This window comes from Tamandua tetradactyla, chromosome 7 (genome assembly GCF_023851605.1).
Source record: "Tamandua tetradactyla isolate mTamTet1 chromosome 7, mTamTet1.pri, whole genome shotgun sequence".
Classification (NCBI taxonomy): domain Eukaryota; kingdom Metazoa; phylum Chordata; class Mammalia; order Pilosa; family Myrmecophagidae; genus Tamandua; species Tamandua tetradactyla.
The window spans coordinates 84,480,586-84,504,571 of NC_135333.1; the positions used below are offsets into that span (position 1 = coordinate 84,480,586).

Consider the following 23,986-nt stretch of genomic DNA (forward strand, 5'->3'; position numbering starts at 1 on the left):
AAACAGAACCAGAACTTTGTGCCCCCAAACTGCAGGATACACATTCTTCTCAAGTGCGCATGGTTCGTTCTCTAGGATAGACCACATGTTGGATCACAAAACAAGTCTCAATAACTTTTAAAAGACTGAAATCATACTAAACCCTTTCTCTGGCCATAGTAGTATGAAGCATGAAATCAATAACAGGTAGAGAACTGGAAAATTCATATATATATATATAAGTTAAGCAACACCCTCTCAAAGAATCAGTGGGTCAAAAAAGAAATTGCAAGCTAAGTAGTAAATGTCCCGAGACAAATGCAAATGAACACAACATATCAAAACTTATGGATTTCAGTGAAGGCAGTGAGAGGGAAATTTATAGTCTTAAATGCTTATATTAAAAAAGAAGAAAGAGGGTGGTGCGACAGTGGTTCAGCAGGCAGAATTCTCACCTGCCATGCTGGAGACCTGGGTTTGATTCCTGGTGCCTGCCCATGTGAAAAAAAAGAAGAAGAAGAAGAAAGAGCTAAAATAAAAGATGTAACTTCACACCTGGAGGAAAAAGAGAAAGTACACCAAACTAATCCCAAAAGAAGTAGTAGGAAAGAAATAAAGACTACAACAGAAATAAATGAAATTAAGAATAAAAAACCAATACAATTAACAAAAGCAAAATTTGGTTCTTTAAGAAGATCAATAAAACTGGCAAAACGTTAGCTGGACTGTCAAAGAAGAAAAGAGAGGCAATGCAAATAAATAAAATCAGAAATGAGAGAGGGGACATTATTAGTGACCCCACAGAAATAAAAACCATAAGAGAATACTATGGACAACTATATGCCAACAATTTAGACAACCTAGATGAAATGGATAAATTCCTAAAACACAAGAACAACCCACACATATTCAAGAAGACCTTAGAAGACCCACTGCAAGTAAACAAATTGAATCAGTCATCAAAAACTTCCAAACAAAGAAAGTCCAGGACTAGATGGATTTACAGGTGAATTCTTCCAATCATTTGAAGAAGAATTAATACCAATGTTGCTCAAACTCTTCAAAAAAGTTGAAGAGAAAGGAACACTAAATAATTCATTCTATGAGGCAATATTGCCCTAATACCAAAGCCAGAAAAAGATACCATAAGAAAAGAAAAATTCAGACCAATTTTTCTTATAAGTAACAGGAAAAATCCTCAACAAAACAGCTGCAAATTGAATCCAACAACACATTAAAGGAATTAAACACCATGATCAAGTGGGTTCTATCCCAGATATATAAGGGTGGTTCAACATAAGAAAATCAATTAATGTAATATTCCATATTAGCAAAATGAAGGGGGAAAACCACATGACCTTCTTGATTGAGACAGAGAAGGTATTTGACAAATTCCAACATCCTTTCTTGATAAAAACACTTACAAATATAGGAATAGAAGGAAACTCTCTCAACTTGATAAATGGCATATATGAAAAACCTAGAGCTAGCATCATACTCCATGGGGAAAGACTGAAAGCTTTCCCTCTAAGACAGGGCAAGACAAAGATGCCCATTGTTATCACTGTTATTAACACTGTGCTAGAAGTTCTGGCTAGAGAAGTTAGGAAGAAAAAAAAAAGAAGAAGAAAAGATAAAGAAATAAAAGGCATCCAAATTGGAAAGGAAGAAATAAAACTTTATTTGCAGATGGCATGATCTAATATGTAGAAAGTCCTGAAAAATCTACAAAAATGACACAAGAGTAAATAAAAGAGCTCAGCAAAACAGTGAGATACAAGATCAACATACAAATATCAGCAGAGTTTCTGTGTACTAGTAATGAGCTATCTAAGGAGAAATCAAGAAAAATAAATCCATGGACAATAGCAACTATAAGAATCAAATACCTAGGAATAAATTTAACCAAGGATGTAAAAGACTTGTACACAAAACTACAAAACATTGCTGAAAGAAATCAAAGCAGAGACAAATAAATGGAAAGACATTCTGTGTTCATGGATTGGGAGACTAAATATCATTAAGATGTCAATTCTATCCACATCAATTTACAAATTCAATGTAATCCCAAGAGCCTAATTTAAAATTTTAAGAGCCTATTTTGCAGAAATGGAAAAGCCAATTGTCAAATTTATTTTTAAGAATAAGAAGCCCTAAATAACCAAAACATCTTGGAAGAGAAGAACAGAGTTTGAGGACTCATGCTTCCTGATGTTCAAACATATTAAAAAGCTACAGTGGTCAAAACAGCATGGTAGGCACAATGATAGATATATTGACCAATGGAACTAAACTGAGAATTTAGCAATAGACCCTCACATCTACAGCCATCTGACACTTGACAAGGCTACCAAGTTCACTCAACACGGTGAGACTAGTCTCTTCAGGAAATGGTGCTGAGAGAACTGGACAGCCGTATACAAAACAATGAAAAGGACCACTACCTCTCATTATATATAAAAATTAACCCAAAATGAATCAAAGACTTCAATGCAAGAACCAGGAATATAAAATTCCTAGAAGAAAATGAAGGGAAGTGTTTTCAAGATCTGTAGTAGGCAGTGGTTTCTTAGACTTTACACTCAAAGTACAAGCAGTGAGGGAAAAAAATTCATAAATGGGACCTCCTCAAAATTAAAAGCTTTTGTGCTTCAAAGGACTTTGCAAAGAAAATGAAAAGACAACCTGTTCAAAAGGACAAAATTTTTGGAAACAACATACCCAATAAGTGTTTAATGTCCAGAATATATATAGAAATCCTACAACGCAGCAATAAGAAGACAAACAACCAATTTAAAAAATGGGCAGACAATGTGAGTAGACATTTCCCCAAAGAGGAAATACAAATGACTAAAAATCAGATGATAAGACGTTCAAAACACTAGCTATTAGGGAAACACAAGTCAAAACCACAATGAGATATCATTTCACACCCCTAGAATGTTAAAAAAAAAACACCACCAACAAAAAAACAACAACCAGAAAACTACAAGTATTGGAGAGGGTGTGGAGAAACAGGAACACTTATTTATTGCTGGTAGGAATGTAAATTTGTGCAACCACTGTGGAAGAAAGTTTGGCAGTTCCTCAGGATGCTAAGTATAGCAATACCATATGACCTGGTAATCCTGCTACTAGGAATATACCCAGAATAATTGAAAGCAGGGATTCAAACAGATATTTACACATTGATGTTCATAGTGGCATTATTCACAATTGCCAAAACAGAAGCAGCCCAAATGTTCATCAGTTGATAAGTGAATGAACAAAATGTGATATATACATACAATGGAATATCATTCAGCTGTACAAAGGAATGAAGTCCTGACACATGCAACAACATGGATTAACCTTGAGGACATTATGTTGCATGAAATAAGCCAGATACAGAGGGATAATTATTGTAAGATCACACTATAATAAGCAAACTCAAAAAGCTAGAATCTAGAATATAGTTTACCGGGAGATAAATCAGGGTTAGAGAATGGGGAATCGATGCCAACTTCTACAGAATTTCTATTTAGCTTGATGGAAAAGGTGTGAAAATTTTTGGTGGCAATGGAAGCACTTTAATGTTAATGTAATCAACAGCACTGAACTATCGAGGTGAATGTGATTAAAATGGGAAACCTTAGGATGTATATATTATTAGAATAAAAAAAATTAAAAGATAAAACATAGGACTATATAACACAGTAAACCCTATGGTAGATGATGGAGTATAGTTATTTGTGCAAGTATAAGAAGGTTCGTTCATGAATTATAATAAATATAAGATACTAATACAGGTGTTAATAATGGGGTAGTATATGTTGAAAATACACATAATATAAATTATGGCTGATAGATAATAGTATGATTTTAATAATTTTCATCAATTATAACAAAATTAACTACTGTTAAAAAAATTACGACTATTAGGAAAAATGTTGTCATCAATTGTTACAAATGTTCCACACCAATGCAATGTGTGGCAGGTGGTGTGGTTTATGGGAACTCTGTATTTTATGCACGATTGTTTTGTAAACCCACAACTTCTCTAATAAACAAAAAGCTAGCATATAATGCAGAATACTGATACAGGAATATATAATAAAAATATATCTTCTTAGGTGCTACATAGATACTAAGATACTTAGTAGATATCTTAGTAGATACTAAGTTGCCTCTAGAATACAGAGGAAGGAATGACTGATGCCTCTGGGATGTAAGGAATGTATTTTCAGAGAAAGCTATGGTTAAGCTGTGTCTAGAAAAGTATGTTATTTGCCAAGAAGAAAATAAGAGGAAGGAAGCTCAAGGAATCACATGAAAATAAAATACTTCATGGTGCATATAAGGGACAAACTTGACTCTTGCTGTGGCTAAAGCATAGGTTTTGTGTGGGTGTCTGCATATTATCAGGCAAGTGGAAGGGTTAAGAAATGGAGGACAATGAAAACAGATAATACTCAATTTTATCCATGTCTGGGACTAGAAATCAGATGAATTAGAAGTACAGGGAAACATGGTGGTTGGGAGTGTTGGGGAAAGTCCATTTTCTCAGTCGTGAAATATTTGCCATTCTTGATTCATCCCTCTTTTCCCTGCTCTTATTTGCCCCTTCTTATTCTTATACATTCTTTTCCATTTTTACTAACACTCCCAACTACAAGCAATAAACACCATATGCTTGGATAACTGTTTCAATCAACTCCTAAATATCCTTTGCTCCCAACTTCAATTCATCCTATACACAACTGTCAGATTAAACTTCCAGATGAAACACCACATTTCCATTGTATTTCCCTTTCTAAAACTTGCTGTGATGCCCTATAATGCACAGAATTATGCCAAATTGGCTTTTAAGCACCTCCACTCTCTAATCTCAGACTTCCTCTACAAGCTAACCTCTCTGCCAATACTCATGAATCCTTTTCTGTCTAGTTTGTTCCCAGCCCCAAACAATCCCATGTACTTTAGGTTCTTCCTCCTACACTGGATACTTTCCTCCTCCAGCCCCCTTCCTCATACCTCTCCCCTTACCTAATTTTCCTCAGCCTTCAGGACCCAGCCTGGGGGTTGTTTTGTTTTGTTTTGAATGCAATTTTCTTGAGCTTTAGTCCCATACCATACAAACCATCTGAAGTATACAAACCCTGGCTCACAGTATAATCATATAGATATGCATAGATCCCCATGATCAATTTTAGAAAGTTTTTTATTACTCCAGAAAAGAAATAAAAATAAAAGCAAAACCCAAATCCTCCCATAACCCTTATTCCCCATTATTGACCCATAGTATTGGTGTGGTACATTTGTTACTGTTGATGAAATAATATTAAAATATTATTGTTAACTCTAGTCCACAGTTTGCTATAGGTATTTTTCCAATATACACCTCTATTATTAACTCCTTGTAATAGTGTCACACATTTGTTCCAGTTCATGAAAGAACTTTTTACTACTTGTACAGTTAATCATGGACATTGTCCATCACAAGATTCACTGTGTCATACATTATCCTCCAGCTTTTCTTCTGGTGATGTACATGACTCTGAACTTTCCCTTTCTAGCACATTCATACACCATTCAGTACTGCTAATTATTCTCACTATAACGTGCTACCATCACCTCTGTCACTTTCCAAATGTATAAGTTCAACCTAGTTAAACATTCTGCACATAATAAGCAATTGCCCCCATTCTTTAGCATCATTCGAGTAACCTGTATTCTATATATTTTGTCTATGAGTTTACATATTATAAGTAGTTCATATCAGTGAGATCATTCAATATCTGTCCTTTTGTATCTGGCTTCACTTAATGCAATGTCCTCAAAGCTCATCCATGATGTGTGCTTCATGACTTCATTCCTTCTTACTGGTTAATAATATTCCATCATATGTATAAACCACATTTTGTTTATCTATTCATCTTTTGATAGACACTTCCATCTTAGGGTTTTAAGACCCATCCTTTTAAGGGTGACTCAAGGTAAACGTCATGCCTTCCTATGCTCCAATGTTATTTAAAACATGGCTGAGAGATGGCATAATCTGGCTGCTCAGTCACTGGGCCCTTCAGATTCCAAGTTCTTCCTTTCCTTCCCACAACTAATCTTCTGCTCCTTACTTGGATTTCTCTTCCACCTACCTCCCCCAATAACTTCATCACACCACTTCTCCACCACCCACCATCATATACTTACACACATCACTTTTTGTGGTATACAAATTGTTCTCAATAAATGTATAACATGGGCTGAAAATTCTGATCAGACTTCTTTTAAAAAAATTAACTCAAAAGACCTTGGTGATTAGTATAGAAGCAAGGCAAACAGGGAAGAAAGGAAACTCCAGCTATGAAGGTTTCAGAAACCATGGACCAACAACATGTATTAAAAATAGTTACTTGTATGGTGGGCCATGGTGGCTCAGCAGGCAGAGTTCTTGCCTGCCATGCTGGAGAACCAGGTTCAATTCCCAATGCCTGCCCATGCAAAAAAAAAAAAAAAGTTACTTGTTTCAGTTCTAAATTTTATGAAATGTTTAAAATTACCTCTGCTTGTTGAAAGGACTCCCAAAAGTAATATTTTCTTCTACTGTAGCATTTAATAGCCAAGGCTTCTGAGCTGCATAAGCCACAGAGTATCTGTTCCTACTGGAAAATGGAAAAGTAAAAAAAAAAAAACGCTGAAAATATGCAAGAGTGCTATGATGAGTATGTATTTTATTATAACTAAAAGAAATAAAACCAGATAAAATACCTTATATGCAGAAATAGGGAACTTCTAAAAAGAAAATTTTAATAACCACCAACCTTTTTAATGGTTAGATGTTCCACCTAATTTAAAGGGAATAGAATTTAAATGAAAAGTAACATAATGTGCAAAATTTGATTTTGCTATGCTGAATGTGTTTTGAAATATAAACTATTAACTGAAATTTTATTTCCTAAAATAACTATACTTTAAAAAATAATTATTGGATTAATAGCAACGAACTATCTCCAATAGCCATAGATAGTTTACCTTACATTAAGAACGTATAACTATCAATTTTATATGCAGAACTTAAAAAATGAAGACCTGTAATATATCTTTACGGCTTAATCACTAACATATTTTAAGGTAATCTATAACATAATTATTTCAAAACAAAGAATAATGTTTTGAGGATTTATATCAATATGGAAATAAATTACATATTTTGAAACTGTGTATTTCAATACATATTGCAATAATTTATTTTTAAAAAAACATGTCAACCACCCTCCCCATTTTTTGGCTTATAAACTATACCAGATGGCCATACATCAGACTTTAATTTGCAATAATTAGGAAAATGCATTTGAGCTGAAAATAAAGATGATTGGATTGGAGCAGAGGCAGAGGTAGGTCAGCATAAATATCAGATTTTCACAGATAGTTCATGATCTGTACGTACTAATTAAGGTTAAAAGAGTAAAGAAAGAGAGTAGTTAGAAATGCTCAGTTATTATCCTGAACCTTATGCCTTTAGAAGTCATGGAAATGTATATAATATGCTAGTCAACCTCTTAGATAACCATATATATAGGAAAACAGTGGTTCCCAACTTCTGACATATCTGCTCCCTACCTCCCCCTGGTCCTTTAAGCTTTTTTTCCCCTTAAATAGATGAAGCATTTGATTCTCCATCTCTACCTTAAAGGTAAACCCAATCATTGTTTAATTCACAATGAAATACATAGTAACTATTATATTTTTATTTTGTCAGATACCAAACTCAGTTTGCTGAGGACAGTTTGAATTTCAGCCGGAAAGGCAAATGTGACTCACTGAGAGGAAAAAAGTTGACAGAATGAACCATTTCATTTGGTAAATAACTCCTTTGGCAGTCTGCAAAGGTTGAGAACCACTGCTATTGGAAATACACTAGTACGTTTTAGGAAATAACTCTGTACATCCTCAGAATGGACAAAGTGACCAGGAGTAAGAGATTAAGTATGAAGTAAAGTCTGAGGAAGGAAGTTATTATTAAACACAGGTTAAAATAGAAATAATACCTTCTGGATGCTTCAAAAGAAGGTTCAGATTCATTTACACTGCAAGTATGGCAAACAATGTTCATTAATTATGAAATATAAATATAGAATGAATGTGTACACATATCATTAAAGAGATTAATGAGAAATTAAAAAAACATTGACATGTTAAATATCTATATTTCCCAAATGATATTAACTTCAAAGACAAACCAGACAGAACACATTTATTTGTGTCTTCACCTGCAAGGGAATAATTAACTAGTATGTTTTCCAAAGACAGTTAGCACTATCCTCTTTACAAAATCTTGGTCCACACAATAACCTGGGTTCTAATCCAACTATAGCTGTGTACACTTGGGTAATCTCTCTAGGTCACAGTTGCCTAGATTTTAAAGGGATGAGATATCTCTAAGGATCCCCCACCTTTAAAATTTAAATTTAATCTGTTTAAGTTCCTAATTGGTCACTCTAAGATATCACAAATGAAGAAATACTTCTTGGGCTTAAATATTAAAGTACACAAAACACAGTGGGGTCCTGAAGGAGCTAATAAGAGATCCAGACATACCAAGTAAGTCAAACCATGACATTTAGGTATAATTATTGATTGATATGATTTATATAAAGGGGTTTTTGAAAAATTAAATTTCATTTATCAGTATTATGAGGAAAAACACCTAAAGAATTGTTTTTACTGGTTTAAATTTTTCATAATTTAGGTTCAGTTGAAGCCCATCATTCTGAAAGACCTGAATTCAATAACTAAATACATAACTAAAGCCAACATAATTTCAAATTTGATTTTGAAGGTGTTTAATGTTTTTTTTGGAGAAACTAATAATTATGTTACCTAGTGCTATTTTGCTCAGAGTTATTAATAATTTAGAAGGAGCACTGATGTCCACCTAGGATAATAAAATAAAGTGATAAAATTTTCACCATTGCACATTGCTAATGACCTCTTGAAAAGATTACTAGACACAGAAAAAAACAATCTCAGACTAAAAATTTCATCTCAATAATGATTACTCCGATACAAGCGACTCATAAAATACACTAGTGATATGTACAATTTCCTAAATGATATTTTCCCCACAATATGCTTTAGATACCAAGAAATAATCATTTATTTTTTGTACCAAAAAGCTAATAAATAACCTCAAAATTTTTAGACAATCTGAGGAAGAGAGAAAACAAAGGAATAACAGCAGATGTGTGGCAGAAATGGATTAAATTGTCTAAGGTCCACCCATTTGGAAGTGCTCACCCAAGCTGGAGATTTAGATTTGGGAATTATCATTCAGTGACTATTTATTAAATCCCAACAATGTTTAGTTAACATCTATTCAAAAGTATTTATTGATATCTTCTAGTGCCAAGAACACTGGAGATACTGAGAAGAAGGAAGACCCATTCCTTTTTTCATTCTGCTTTCTATTTTGTAGGAGTGTGACAAGCTGGAGATAAATGCTATGATAGGTAAGACAAACCATGACATCAGAGCACAGAGAAAAGTTACGTAAGCCACTCTCTGGAAGTCAGGGAAAATACTAGAGTTGATACTATAGGATTAAGAAGAGTTGGCTAGAGGAAGAAAAGGCAAACGGTACTTCAGGCCAGGGAAAACACATATTGGATGGTATTGTGGTTCATTCAAGGAATTTACATAAATTCAGAATGGCTGAAAGGTGGGGCACAAATGGTAAAGAAAAGATAATGAAGGGGCTCATATGCTATTTTATAGAATTTTAACTTTTTCTCAAAGGAAAAGAAAACCAGTGGAAGGATTTAAGCAAGGAAAAGCACTTCAGTTTAGTTAATCATCTGGTTACAGAATGCAACAAATGAATTGGAAGGAGAAAGACTGGAAGCTATCACAATAATGGAGATGAGAGGGCAGTGCTATGAATTAGGAAAATGGTGGCTAAATGAAGAGGCGTGGGCACACTGAATGTTACTTAAAATTGTATGATCGATGGTATGGAAGGAGATGATGGAAAGACAGGAGTTAAAGACAGGGAACATAGATGAGGAAATGTGTGGAAGAAGATACTAAATTCAACATCAGATGTGTCAGTTAGAAATGCCTAAGAGATATCCAAATAACGATGTTCAGAAAGTAGAATTTGAAGCTCACAAAAGAGTTCTGGGCAACAGATGGAGACTTGGGAGTTATTTCCCCCCCAAAATATGCCTTAGATAATAAGAAGTATGGATTCCATCCTGAATCAGTGAAAAGTCAATAAATTACTTCAACAGTACCATTGGCTCATAAGAGAACAAAGGAGGGGGAGCACCCAGAGGAAATTAAAGTCAGAGGAAGGGATGTGGGAAGAGAGCTGTGGGTTGAGGAGAGATAGATATATAGAGATAGAGAAAGATTGAGAACTAGATAGATAGATACATAGATAGACAGACAGACAGACTGATAGATAGATAGATAGATAGATAGATAGATAGATAGATAGATAGATAGATAGATAGATAGATAGATAGATAGATAGATAGGAGAGTGCTAATTATTTTCAAATAGCTATGGAAAAGAGCCAGGGGCTAGGCTAGGTATGAAGCAGATAAAGAAAAAAAAGACAACATGCTTTGCTCTAAGGTCTTATTGTCTAGTGAAGAACCAATCCACATTATAATGATGTGTACAAAGTATAAAGGGACTTGAAAGAAGGAGCATTTCACCACACCTAGGATTATAAATGAAGGCTTTTCCAAAGAGCTAGCATATGAGTTGAGACTAGAAGGAAAAGTGGGCCCACCAATCTTGGGTAGGGCATTACAGAAGGAGTAAGTGCATTTGAGATCTATATAAAGTTCAGTTTCTAGAGTGAGGAAATGACACCAGATGAGTTGAGACAGAAACCAGATTATGAAAGGCCCTGTTGTAGAATGCAAAGGTCTTTTGAATTTTTCCTATATTCTTTGGTCAGTCAATTAAAAAAAAAGAAGATAAGCAAGAGAGAAGTAATTAGATTTTCATGCCAGATAGGTAAATCTGGCAATAGTACACAGAATGATGAGGGAGTTATTAGAGTAGTCCATGTAAGTGATAAGACCTGAACTAGGGAAAGTAAAGCGGACATAGAAATGAAAAGATAGACATAAGAACACTGGAATAGTTGATATAGGGATTAGCTTTTTGAGGGTAAGGGAGAAAGAAGAATCTAGGTTAATTCTTTGAGCTCTGATGTGGGCATCCACCAAAGTATTCAGGGTAGGAAGGGGCGGGGACACAATCCTACCAAGGTACAGGAGAAGCTTATTTGGGAAACAGGAAGGATATGAATTCAATTTGGAATGTATTGGATTTGCAGATGTGTAAGACTTTTGGGAGGAACTGTTTAGGTTTTCAGGAAAAAAATTTTGACCAGAGATGTATGATAGGGAGTCATCAGTACTTCTGGAGTAGCTGAAGTCAAAGGGGATCCTACAGTAGACTGAGAAAGAGCATTCAGAAAGACTAAAAGAAATTAGAATATTCTTCCCTAACTTCATCTCCACTTCTATAGCAGCTCCTGACTTCTTAACCAGTTAATTTCTGCTAATCCATATGTAAATCAGTTCAAGTATTACTTATTTATTTCCCCAAGAAATGCTATGTTGAGCCCACAGACTCAACACAGTCAGGTCATCTGTCATTTGTTCCTATGAAACCCTGAACTCCTCTTTCCTGGTATATATGATAATTTAACAGAACAGTTAATTATGACATTCTTTCCTACTTCTTCCTCTTGGTTTCCACTGGAAAACAGTAAGCTTCATGAAAATAGAAACCAAGCTTCCTTTGTTCACTTATTTATCCCCCCAAATTAATACAATGATTTGTACTTTAAAAAAAAGTGTAATAAAAAGTGCAGTGAGCTTTTTAATGACTGGATAAAGGACAGTGAAATGGAAACCAAGAAAAGAGTTGGTTTCAAGAGGTCATCAATGGTGAACAGTTTCAAACACTATGCAGAAGTTAGGCAGGATGGAGACTGAGAACAAATTATTGGAGCATAGACTCAGGCAGCCATTGGTGAGAAGCCTCAGACAGATTGCAGCACACTGAGGAGTGAAGGAAAAGTAGGGAAGTTGAGTGTAGCGACACTACTCTTTTAAAAAGAGAGACATGTTTGAGAGATAAGCAAGTCCATTTTTTAAATGGAGGATAATGGAGCATGGAAAGCAAGAAATTAAAAACATACAACAAAGAAGGGTTGTTGAAGTAAGGTCTTGAAGAAGGCAGGGGTATCTTTACTGAGGACCTCATTTTGCTGGACAAATGCATATTTTCCTTCAAGCACGAAAGTTAAATATCCGCATACTAGCTTCAGAGGAAGAAAGAAAAGATAAAGATTCATTTGTAGGTAGCCATTGTCTATAAAAAATATATAAGTAATGCTACTCTTTTATTAATATTTTCCATGCTAAAGTTATAGTCCTTAACTTTAAGAGACGACCTACTCCAAATCTTTCATAACAGTGTTTATCCAAATTCAATTGTGAAGGTTCTTCCAAAGTAAATACAGAGGTAGCCCTGAATCCCATCATCAGATCTTATTTCATCCATGTCTATATGCATGCTCCACCATTCAATATAGTAGTAAGCAGGGCTGAAAGCAACAGGACAAAGTACAGAGATCAAATGGAAAATACACTTCTGGAAAATGGCATAAGACTTCACTTCTGAAGTCCTCTGCATGAAAGATTTATTTTCTTGAAGACAAATTCTTCAAGAGTAAAAGTTAAATTTCATATATACCAGCAACTTCCAAGTATTATGCTTGATACATTATGGAATGGGGAAGAGTGACTTTTGCCAGCTTTAAATCAGGACCAATATTTGGAAGAAGGGAAGTACATGTCAGAATAAACATGCTATATATTATATCTGACCCAGCAAAGATGACTCAATAGATTTATTCCTTTATGCCAGACAAAGTCACACAAAAGGGGAAAACTCCCTGATTTACCTATCTTAGAATAACTGAACCATGTTATAAAACTGGCTATAGCAACTGGTTCAAAGATTTTGAAATAGTGGAGCCCTGATCTGCCTTTTAGTCATTTCTGACTTTTAAGTTACTGGGCAAATATGAATAATCATGTAGAGAGTTCACAAAGTAATATGTGTTATGAAGATCTCGCTATTTAAAAAAAACTGGCTATACCAAGACATTAGAGGAGAGAATGTCAGGACCGATGGAGTCCAAAGAGTAAGATGATCGATGGCACAGACCAGAGAGAAAGAAAAATAAAGGGAACCAAAGATAAATGAGGGCTATTTCTCACATAACTGCCTTAATTATGACACATTCCAAACTCCCTCCCTGGAACCATTCATCAGGCAAAACATTTTCGTTCTAGCGCCTAAGAAATTGGTAAAAGTTGTTTATCATGACAACTAGAAAAGGGCAACTTCAGATGAGTGAGCTGTTTGCTCGTTGCTTTTGAACAAATACTCAGATGTAGGAATAAGAATCCTGGCACTCTGATAATTTGGGAGATTTTTTTTTTAAGTCCACCCCTTCTCTCTCTCACCTTTCTCTTCTGCTACTGTAACATGTCAGAGTAGGTAAAGGTGGCAATACCAAGAAAGCATTTACCAATGTCTTTGTGTACCAGATTCTACCCATGTCGGGGTGTCCCAGAAGAGCCTTCTCTCTCACCCAAAGGAAATAGTTCTCACTGCATTAGGTCAGAACATTGTATTGGATTTTGTTCACGCTGGTCTATGAGGAAACATCTAAACATAAAATTCATCTAAAACCAGAGATGCATGCAATGGTAAAAAAAAATGATAGCAAGGCACTTGTTGCCTAAGTGTGAGAATTTTTAGTTTATTGTTTTATTTTAGCTTGAGCTGAAAAATACAAATAATTCAATCTGTTGAAGTAAAGGACCTTTTAGCATTTTCACATCAACTTATCAATATCGACAGTTTCTAAATTAGTTCTGGTTTAATTAACTTGTTTTTGCTCTTTCTTGATTTTTAATCGTCATATCACTATTACAGTGACACTGAGTCAAAATCTAATTAACTTTTACATGCTTTTCCATATTGGACTGGACACAAGAGCTTTTTTCTAGAATAAAAAGAGTAATTACAAATCACTCTTTAATTCAGAGGTAGCCCTGAATCCCGTCATCAGATCTTATTTGATCCATATCTACACTCATCCTCCATTATTCAATATAGGAGTAAACAGGGCTGAAAGCCTATTTCTGAATATCCCTCATCTGAAACTGTTTTGTAAGATATTGAGGTACAATGAGAAGAAATTTTAGTAATTCTTATAATCAAAGAAAAACAGAATTTGTGTTATCAATCCCTCAAGGACTTAGTTTTTCATTTGTTTGTGTGTTGGAGCCAACTCAAACATCTTTTGAGGAAAAAATCTTAATTTGGCTATGTAGAGATGGGTTGGTATCTATTTTAGGTACATGTTCATAAAAGGATGCTTTTTAAATTTCACAAGAATTCCATAAATCTGGAGAATCATCCTAATTCCTTTCTCACATCTTCACCCTGTTGACTCTGACTCCAAGATAAATTCTGAATCCAACCACTTTGGACCATTTTCACAGCTATCATGCTACTCCAAAGCTTCCTTAATCTCTCAGCTGAACTAGTGAAATTACATTTATGCTTTTCCCACTTCCCTTCTTGCTTCTCTATTTCCATTCTTCACATAGCAGTCAGACCATCTTTTCTGAAATGTAAATCATGTCTTCTCAAACTCAAAACTTCTTCAGTGGCTTCCCACTGAACCTGTAATAAATCTTAACTCTTTATCATGACTCATAAAGCCTGCCTCCCTTCTCCACCTCATATTGCATCTCCCACAGTCACCATTTACCAGCCATTCTGGTCCCTTTCTTGAATCTTAAGTACACCATGCTCGCCCCTGCTTGAGGACCTTCGTACGTGTCAATACCTCTACCCCTGGTTTGTCCTTGGCCAGCCCCATCAAATCACTGAAGCCTCAGCTGAAATGTCACTTGCTCAAAGATCTTTTCTGAACAGCTGCTCTAAAGTGCTCTCCATCCCCTGCCTCCTACTCTATCACCTTGTATTATTTATTGACTTCGCAACCTTTCACAGTCTAATATGGCCTATTTTGTTGTTGTTGTTTTCATGCACTGAATGCAGACCGCAGTCTACAACATAAGTCTGTGAGATCAGGGACGTGGTCTTTCTTGCTCACCTGTGAATCCTCCATGCCCAGTATCTCGCACAAGGGAAGTATTTGTTCAATATTTGTTGAATCCCCCAAATGATGAAGTAATAAAATATCTATATTTCAAGCTAAAATACTAAACACAGAAGATCATCCAAAGGATATGCAATCTAGTCCTTTCTTCAAATGTAGTAAATTTCATTCCTGGGTCCAACTAGATGTTGAAGATCTGCATGCTAAGGCCATTTGGTTTTGATCCTGCCTATACCACCCTTATCACCACGTCCCACATGACCTCTAAACTCCCACATAACTAAATAATATTTTATCATTTTCAATTTGATTTATAGTAATTGACACATGAAACTTGCTTTTGAATTTTAGGACCATCTAGTACATTAACAATGATCAATTATATAACCTTTTTAGTTGCTGTTTCTTTAATTAGGACCCATGGGAGATATTTCTTTCATATTTTGTAGCAAAAAAAAACTTAACCTCTATTGAACAAAAAAGTGTTTCATATCTCATATTTCCTTCTGCTTACCTGATTGTGTGACCCATATTTATAATTATGCAGCACCCCACTACATGCATATCTGTCTACTAATTTCTCATATTATGTTTTAACCTTATTTCCTTCTTCATTTCTTTACCTTCATTTTTCAAGTTTTACTATACTATGTTGTATAAATAAGATAACATAACCTTTATTAAATGAGATAGCATAAAATGACATAAATGTTTAGGAAAGCAAGAAAATAAATAACTAGATTGTGTAAAATATATTTCTCATTTCCATATCACCTATTTATCCATTAACAAAATGATAATGGTCATTAAAGATAATACTGGGAGTCAGTTTGGTCCAAATGGAACAAGGGCCTTGAATCTTAAGTAACATGGGAGAAGATCAGATTAGGAAGATTTGCTACTGGCATGAAAATAAAATCCCAAGCTTTTTATGTATGTCTTTCTCTCTCCTTTGTTTCCTCTGTTTTAACAATGGTGAAACAGTGTAAAAACAAAACTCAAATAACTTGACAAGTGATATACAAGCCAGACAACATAATTTAGTCCACTACGGCCCATTTCTCCAAATATGCATTAATCCAAGATGGGAGGGAATAAGACAGAGTGAGCACTGTCTCGTGCCTGACCTCAGTGATCTAAAGGAACCTGCTGGGAAGCAAACAACAGATAGCGGTTATTTATCGTGCTCTCTGCAGGACATGCACTAAACAGTTTCATGGCCACTGTCTGTTAGATTTGCCCGGCAGGCATAAAATGTACAGACAACAGTTCTCGGGCTTCTTTTACCAGTGGCACTGAAAATAGGATTTCCAGCTCAAATTTCATGTCCAAGCAGTTCCTTCTCCTAATTAGAGTTTGAAACAGAATTTGTTCTAAACATGCCTGTAAAATACTCATTACTCATTCTTGAGAGATGTCCGTGTACATAAACAGCAGACTAAGCCACAATGGAAATAATGATGGTAATAAAATTAAAGAATAAAGAATAACAATAATAAATAAAAAAGACTAATAAATAAATAAATAATATCTGTCAGTTTAGAGCCAGTTTCCCCAACCTTTGCACTACTAATATTGGGGCCAATTAATTGCTTTCTGTGAGGGACTACCCTGTGTACTGTTAGATGTTTAGCAGGATTCCTATCCTCCACCAGCCAGATCAGTAGCAGCCCACCTCCTCAATGTGACAACCAAAAATGTTTCCAAATCCTGCTGGATGTCTCCAGGAGGGGCAAAATCATGCTCAGTTGAGAATAAGTGGTCTCCAGAATAATTTTTTGGATAAACTATAGACAATTTACTCATAAACTTCTTATGATAAGTTCACTATGAAGGTCAAACTAAATAAATATGATTTACCCATTATTACACAATTTTATATATAAAACAATTATATATAACACTATGGTTCTGAGTCACTTTATTATTGCAGTGTATTTTGAAGACCCCAAGCCAACCCCTCAAAAATCTAGAGGACACACCGTGCTAAATACCTCCTTGCCCGTGTCTTCAAAGTTACACAACACACTAGTTTGACCTATTTCCATTTCTCTATCTGGATATATCTAGTATCTAGCTTAAATTAGGTGTGAAGGAATTTCTCAGCCTCTTACGGAGATTTTGTGAAAGATGATTTGGTCATTTTTCTCTGAACACTGAACGATTAAAGTTTTGTTTGGGGCTTTATAAATAATGCAAATTTTCCATAACCTCTTTTATTTTAGAATAAATTTTTTTCCAATTCTTGTGTTTACTTTTTTTTAACTTTTTTATTGTATAGTATAACATATATACAAAGCAAAGAAATAAAAAAGCAATAGTTTTCAAAGTACTCTTCAGCAGATAGTTGCATGACAGATCCGAGAGTTTAACATATGATTCTCTCATATGTTTCCTTCTATAGGAGGCTAGAGGGCTTAAATATCTTTTCATCATCATGATCGACCTTTTTTCTTTTTTTTGTGAAACATAACATATATACAAAAAAGCTATACATTTCAAAGCACAGCACCACATTTAGCTGTAGAACATATTTCAGAGTTTGACATAGGTTACAATTCTACAATTTTAGGTTTTTACTTCTAGCTGCTCTAAAATACTGGAGACTAAAAGAGATGTAAATTTGATAATTCAGCATTCATATTAATTTGTTAAATCTTATCTTCTCTGTATAATTCCACCATCACCTTTGATCTTTCTATCCTTCTCTTTAGGGGTGTTTGGGCTACAGCAATTCTAAATTTTTGATATTGGAAGGGTCTGTCACTAATATGGGGTAGGGAGATGGAACTATCTGATGTTCTGGAGAGGGTGGGCTAGGTTTCAGGACTTATCTGGACCAGGGACCCATGTGGAGGTTGTAAGTTTCTGGAAAGTTACTCTAGTGCCTGGAACCCTTGTGGAATCTTATATATTTGCCCTAGGTGTTCTTTAGGATTGGCTGGAATGGTCCTGGTTGGTAGAATAAATTTTTAAGGTTAGTCTTTGAGTATCCATTTAACCTTAAAAATCTATCTTTACAATTCTAACCTTACTTTTGTCTCAGAAACAGTAGTTTATGCTATTATACATCTTCATAATAAATTGCTTTGCAATTTTTATATATGACATTTAAAGTTCCCACTACTTAAAAAAATAGAGAGCTGTGCTTATTTCTGAGGGATCCTCAGACTCATAACATGGGGATTTTTTTGCTCTAACTTCCTTACTGGAAGATCATCAGACGTATGGCAGAGCCACAGAATCAATTAGAAATAGACATACTTGGTCCAGTGAACTTTCCCTTCCAGTGTCTGCATCTCACCAAGGATAGCAAGAAGAAGAGAAGACTTGCCACATCCCACTTGGCCCACGATCATGGTTAATTGGCCTAAGGAATGAAAAAAAATGGCAATAACAGATGAGGTGAAATTCTCACAGTAAAATAAAATCAAAACATATTTTGAAAAGGCTAATGCTTCATCATCCAGAGTACAGTTTAAGTCTCCAGCAATAAGGAATTCTAGGCAGCTCTTTTCCCTAGTATAGAAGCCTCTTTGGAAAAGGAAAGAAATGTTAAAATCTAGGTCTTGATTTATTATTTTCATGCTATGAAAACAGCTGACATAAGTAAAGAGAGCAATGGACTAATTGTCCAGGCCATCCGGTTTAGCTTTGGCTCTACTGTTCAATTCATTCATAACAAAAAGCAGTATTCGCTAAAATGGATCATAGGAATGAAAGTGATTTTGCTAAGGTTATTAAGTTGTCTTCTTCAAGTTTTGATTTGCAATTATTATAGAAAATGCTAAACTACTGACCATCTGGCCAGATCAAAAACATTTCTATTCAATTATCCAGACTTTTTTTTTTTTTTCCCGCATGGGCAGGCACCGAGAAGCCCGGGTTTCCAGCATGGCGGGTGGGAACTCTGCCTACTAAGCCACCGTGGCCCAATTATCCAGACATTTTAAATTGTTAACAAAAATTATTGGGGATTTGAATCTTAAATAACTTGAAAACTTCGTCAGTATTCCTTATGAACAGAAAATTTTCCCATATATCCTTTCTTTAAATCCTTTCTCAAGCAAAATGGGAAATCAACTATCTTATTATTTAAATGGCACAGATCAGTAAATAACTTTTTGGGGAACTGTTTTTTTTGGGGGGAGGGACTTTTAAAGCAGTTTTATTGAGATAAATTCATATAACAAACAATCCATCTAATGTATACAATCACTCTCTTCTAGTATATTGCCAGAGTTGTACATATATTATCACAACCAATCCTAGAACATTTTCACACAGAAGAGGGTTCACTATATTATACAAACCCATGTTTCATCCTCTGGCTTTCCTTCTAGCAACATACATGATCCAAGACTTTCCCTTTCAGCCACAATTGCACGCAAATATCATTATTGTTAGTTATACTCACTGTAATGTCCTCCACACATTTTCGTTGGGAAATTTTTAGTTGATATATGTCACCACAATAAAAAGTTTATTTTAAAAAAATGAGTTATAAATAACTCTTACCTGTTGGAATTCGAATATCTATATTAGACAATGTAGCCAAACCACTGCCCCATGAAAAGTATCCATTTGTGACCTACAGAATAAGGATACATAAATTAAATAAAATTATGTATAAAGGTGGCAGAGATATTTCCAATTAAAACAGATTTTTAAAGTGCTGAAAAACTTTCAACACAAGGTAGAGCACCCAGTGATTAGATTCTAGTTACAAGTACTTAGTGTTATAAATGAACAATAAAGAATGGAAGTGAAAGAAGATAAAAACGATGGCAATTTTCCTGAAATTGAGGATTACTAGATCATTTTCACATGAGCATTTCTCAAAAGCAATCATCCAAAATATTTTCCAATATAAACCCTCACTGATTATGGTCTCACTGTTAGGCAATTCTGAGACACCTGATGATGGATATATACAATAGAAATAACTGCAAGTTATTCAACAAAATCACTCCTTAGCTAAGGAGGGGCTTTGTAATGAATGGATTTCCTAAGCTATGTGGATGTATCTCTGTTTGCTACACTTAGAAGAAAAAGTAAAGGGGAAAATAGAGCACAGAAATGGTGGTATAACCTCAGCAACCAACAAATTTCCAAGATCCTCTAATGGTCCAAAGTAATCAAGTTGATATAATAGGCCTCAAATGGACTCAATAGTTTCAACAGGTACAAAAATAGGAAATGAACAGAGGTACAACAGACTCCTAGGGCTGGAAAGGTGGGCTAGAGACAGACACAGGGGCAGAAGGGCGCCTGAAAAACTATCGGAGACAGGGTGCATGGGTGGTTCAGTGGTGCAATGCTTGCCTGAGGGAGACCCAGGTTCGAGTCCCAGCCTACGCACCCAAAAAACAAACAAACAAAACCTACTGGAGACAAAAGTAAAATTACACCTTGCTCAAAATTTAAGATTTTGTTTCAAAAGCACAAGTGATCAAATTTCTAAGCACACTATTATTGTTTAGGAGTTTCGTGTTTTAGTTTGGTGATATCTAAATTGTAACTACATATCACCCTAAAACATTCTTCATAAAATTCATAATTTGAAGCATACAAATCTCTGCTTGCAAAAGTCACATGTGTTTTTCCACATAAGTTTTCTATAGTTTTAAAAATGTATGGCACAACATTTAGTCATCTCCATCACACAGATATGCATGAATTAGTCATGGAAGGAGCGCAGTTTAAAAGGGCAAAATTACTGACTGCTTTACAGATATTTGCTAAACACCCAATCTGCGTGAGGCACTGTGTTAGGTTTGGTGTAGACTACAAAGAAGGTATGAAATGACTTCTGTCCTCCTTGCCCCCTAGGAGCTTGCAACCAGTTGAGTAAACACACTGTGAACACAGGTATAATACAAGACACTACAGGCTAAGTAATAAGTAGAGGAGACAGATAATAAGTGCAATAAAAATTTAGAAAGGAAATCACTCATTGAAGGGATGAGTCAAAAAAATTCTTGGAAGAGGAGGCCTTTTAGCTAGTCTTAGAAAATACACTGAATTTCAATTAAGGCATTTTGGGTCAAGAATTCTGTCCCAGGTTCAGAAAACCATAAATGATATTGTGGGAAATGATGACTAGTTGGCTGGGGCAAAGGTTTAAAATACTTTGGTTACGTCTTTCTCTAAGAGATGATATGGCATCACAGACTGAGGGACTTTTCTTTTTCTGAGACAGTAGGCAAGGAGCCAAGACGAGATGAAAATAAAGATGAGTTTGAGAGAGGTCTGGCATGGGGTTGAGAGTACTGCCACATAACAACCTCTGTGTGTGAACTAGGAGTGAAGGTTATCAGTGGAAGGAGGATGTAAAAGAGAAACAGGAGCAGGTGGGAAAAGAGTGATGACAGTTGAATAGCTACTGTAGGTTATGGAAAATAATGCTGATGAGATGCATATAAAAGGAATGCCAAGAACTACCAAGGGTCAGCTGAGGCTGGGGAAAATATACCCGGCACTATACAAACTATACCATTGTGTCATTTTCTCCATAGCACTCAGCAGCCTGGTTACAGAAGTGGAGAGGCATGAGATTGGATTATTTACGAAGTCACTAATGAATTAGGAGAAAAGGAAGATGCTCAAGCTATTGGACGTTTCAGTGAGGTTAAAGAAACCGTGAGAAACATAAAAGTACCAGAAAAATATACTGGATATTATTAACACAGATTCAAAAGAAAGGCTCATTCTTTAGCTATCAAAATGTACTGCTGGAGTAAAAACTGTGGTTGGGAGATAACAAAGAACAGAGAATTATAAACTCATCAGAATATGTCTAAAAACATTATTGAGATATGATTTAGAACCCTTTTTCAGAACTTCACCGTAATCTAGAAATGTGAATGTTCCTATTCACGTAAGAATCCAGGAAATAAAATAACCTTTATTGCAATATCCTCTGTCTCCACAGGGCGTAGACGTCGTGTTGATTGCTCATAGCTGTCCAGGTGATATCTTCCAGGCTGCTTCCTGTTTATAGTTTTTGACTGCTGCGTTCCAAGTGGAAAAAGATGTAATTTGAAATATTAACGAATAAACAGGTTTTACTGAATTAACACACACTGCTACTCCTTAACTCGAATTCCAAGAAAAAGATATAAAAAGTGAATATTTTAATTATTTCAATGGCTTTTCTAAAAAAAAAGCAAATGATAATGAAAAAAAAATGTTATGCTATAATTTTAAACCTAATTCAGAAGCCCCTTAAGAAAAATGAAAATATGAAGCTATGACACCGATAAAGGAAGAAAGTTAAAGAACTGAGACCCAGGCTAGGTTTTGGATACCCTTTCTACAGTGATATGGCTAAATTTACCCAGATAAAAAAAAAATTTGTGCATTATTTTAAAAGGCAATCAGATTAACTCAGGCCTTTGTAAGGCCATTGGGTTTATAAATGTTCTAACAATCCATTATTGATCATCCCGTGAATCAGGGATTTTAAATTTGTTACACTCACATAAAATTGAGATACATGTCACCCAGGATCTACTGGGGAGTGAGAAAGTATAAAGACCAAGGATGTTGTGCCCAAAGGTGCATATTGCTTCATAAGGAGTTCTATAAATATTATAAAATGATCTAGTCTACCTCAAATGGTATAGAGCCTATTCCAAGCAGGAGGGCTAAAGCATCCTTTATAAGGAGATACCAACTGAGGTTTGATAATCCTGACATATTTAAAGGGAACCTGAATTAGGGAATAACTAGAAATTGACTCATTCACTCATTTTGAGCTCAATTCCACATATGGCTAGAGAAAAGATAAGAAATTCACCTCTGTAAACCTCTATTGTAGAAAAAATCTGTAAGCTCAAAATTTGTTCCAAGAAACTAGTGAGCAAGAATTTCAACATCAATAATAATCTGTCTTAAGTCAACACTTTATAGAGTTTAAGAAGGCTAAAAGGATTTCTGAATTGTGAAACTTCTTCCTTGTTTGATGGGGGGGTGGAATTACAGGTTTATCTATTTTGAAAAATCCACTGAACTAGTGGTCAATAAGAGGGAGAGGTATGGGGTTTGGGATATTTGGGGTTTTCTTTTTTCTTTTATTTACTCTTCTAGAGTAATGCAGATCTAGAAATGATCTTGGTGATGAGTACACAACTATGTGATGAGACAGTGAACCACTGATTGTATACTTTGGATGGATTGTATGGTGTGTGACTATATCTCAATACAATTACATTTAAAGAATCCATTGAGTTTTACTATGGGAATTGGGAATGCACTCAAATTATCAGTAATTTAGATCTAAACAAGATATTGCTCTTCCAATTTCCATCATTTGGTTTAACACAATATCAAACTGTCCAATAGTACATTGCTAGGCTACAAGCAAATAAATACACAGATTAAAAAGCCACTCACTGAAAGTAAAGCACTAGAATGTGTTCTGTTACATAGGATAAACTTAACACATTTCAACTAAAAAAACAAAGGAGAGAATTTTTATTTTAGTTTTATTTCCCACAGTCCTTACAGATGACCCTGGAAGTACATTCCATGGGATGTTTTAGAAAACACCTATCCCTTAAGATAAGTATATTTCCTCACAAATAGGTCTATACCTATAATAAAATCCACTGTCTTCTAGAATTCTTAATTCTATAGTAGTATTGCCCCCAGAGGTCCAAAGGAATGACTTCATACTCTTCACAAAACTGAGGAGAGGGTGGGAGGAGGAGATGTGTTGACAGAGATTTGAGCCGAAGTTCCACAGATGTAATCTGAAGAGACTTTGGCTCTAGAATGTCCCTAATTCTC

At 35.1% G+C, this 23,986-nt stretch overlaps 1 protein-coding gene across 10 annotated transcripts in view; it reads right to left on the bottom strand.

Moving 5' to 3' along the window:
- The window catches only part of ABCC9 (ATP binding cassette subfamily C member 9), a 149,100-nt gene that overhangs the window by 62,022 nt on the left and 63,092 nt on the right, over positions 1-23,986 (bottom strand). For 7 of the 10 annotated variants that reach the window (XM_077170254.1, XM_077170253.1, XM_077170255.1 and 4 more), the window contains 5 exons: positions 22,099-22,206; positions 19,712-19,784; positions 18,458-18,563; positions 8,007-8,045; positions 6,519-6,620 (listed from right to left, as the gene is read on the bottom strand). In XM_077170254.1, coding sequence (XP_077026369.1) covers positions 6,519-6,620; positions 8,007-8,045; positions 18,458-18,563; positions 19,712-19,784; positions 22,099-22,206 — 428 coding nt within the window. The remainder of the gene's footprint in view (positions 1-6,518; positions 6,621-8,006; positions 8,046-18,457; positions 18,564-19,711; positions 19,785-22,098; positions 22,207-23,986) is intronic. The other 3 variants (XM_077170261.1, XM_077170262.1, XM_077170263.1) reach the window with 2 other exon arrangements.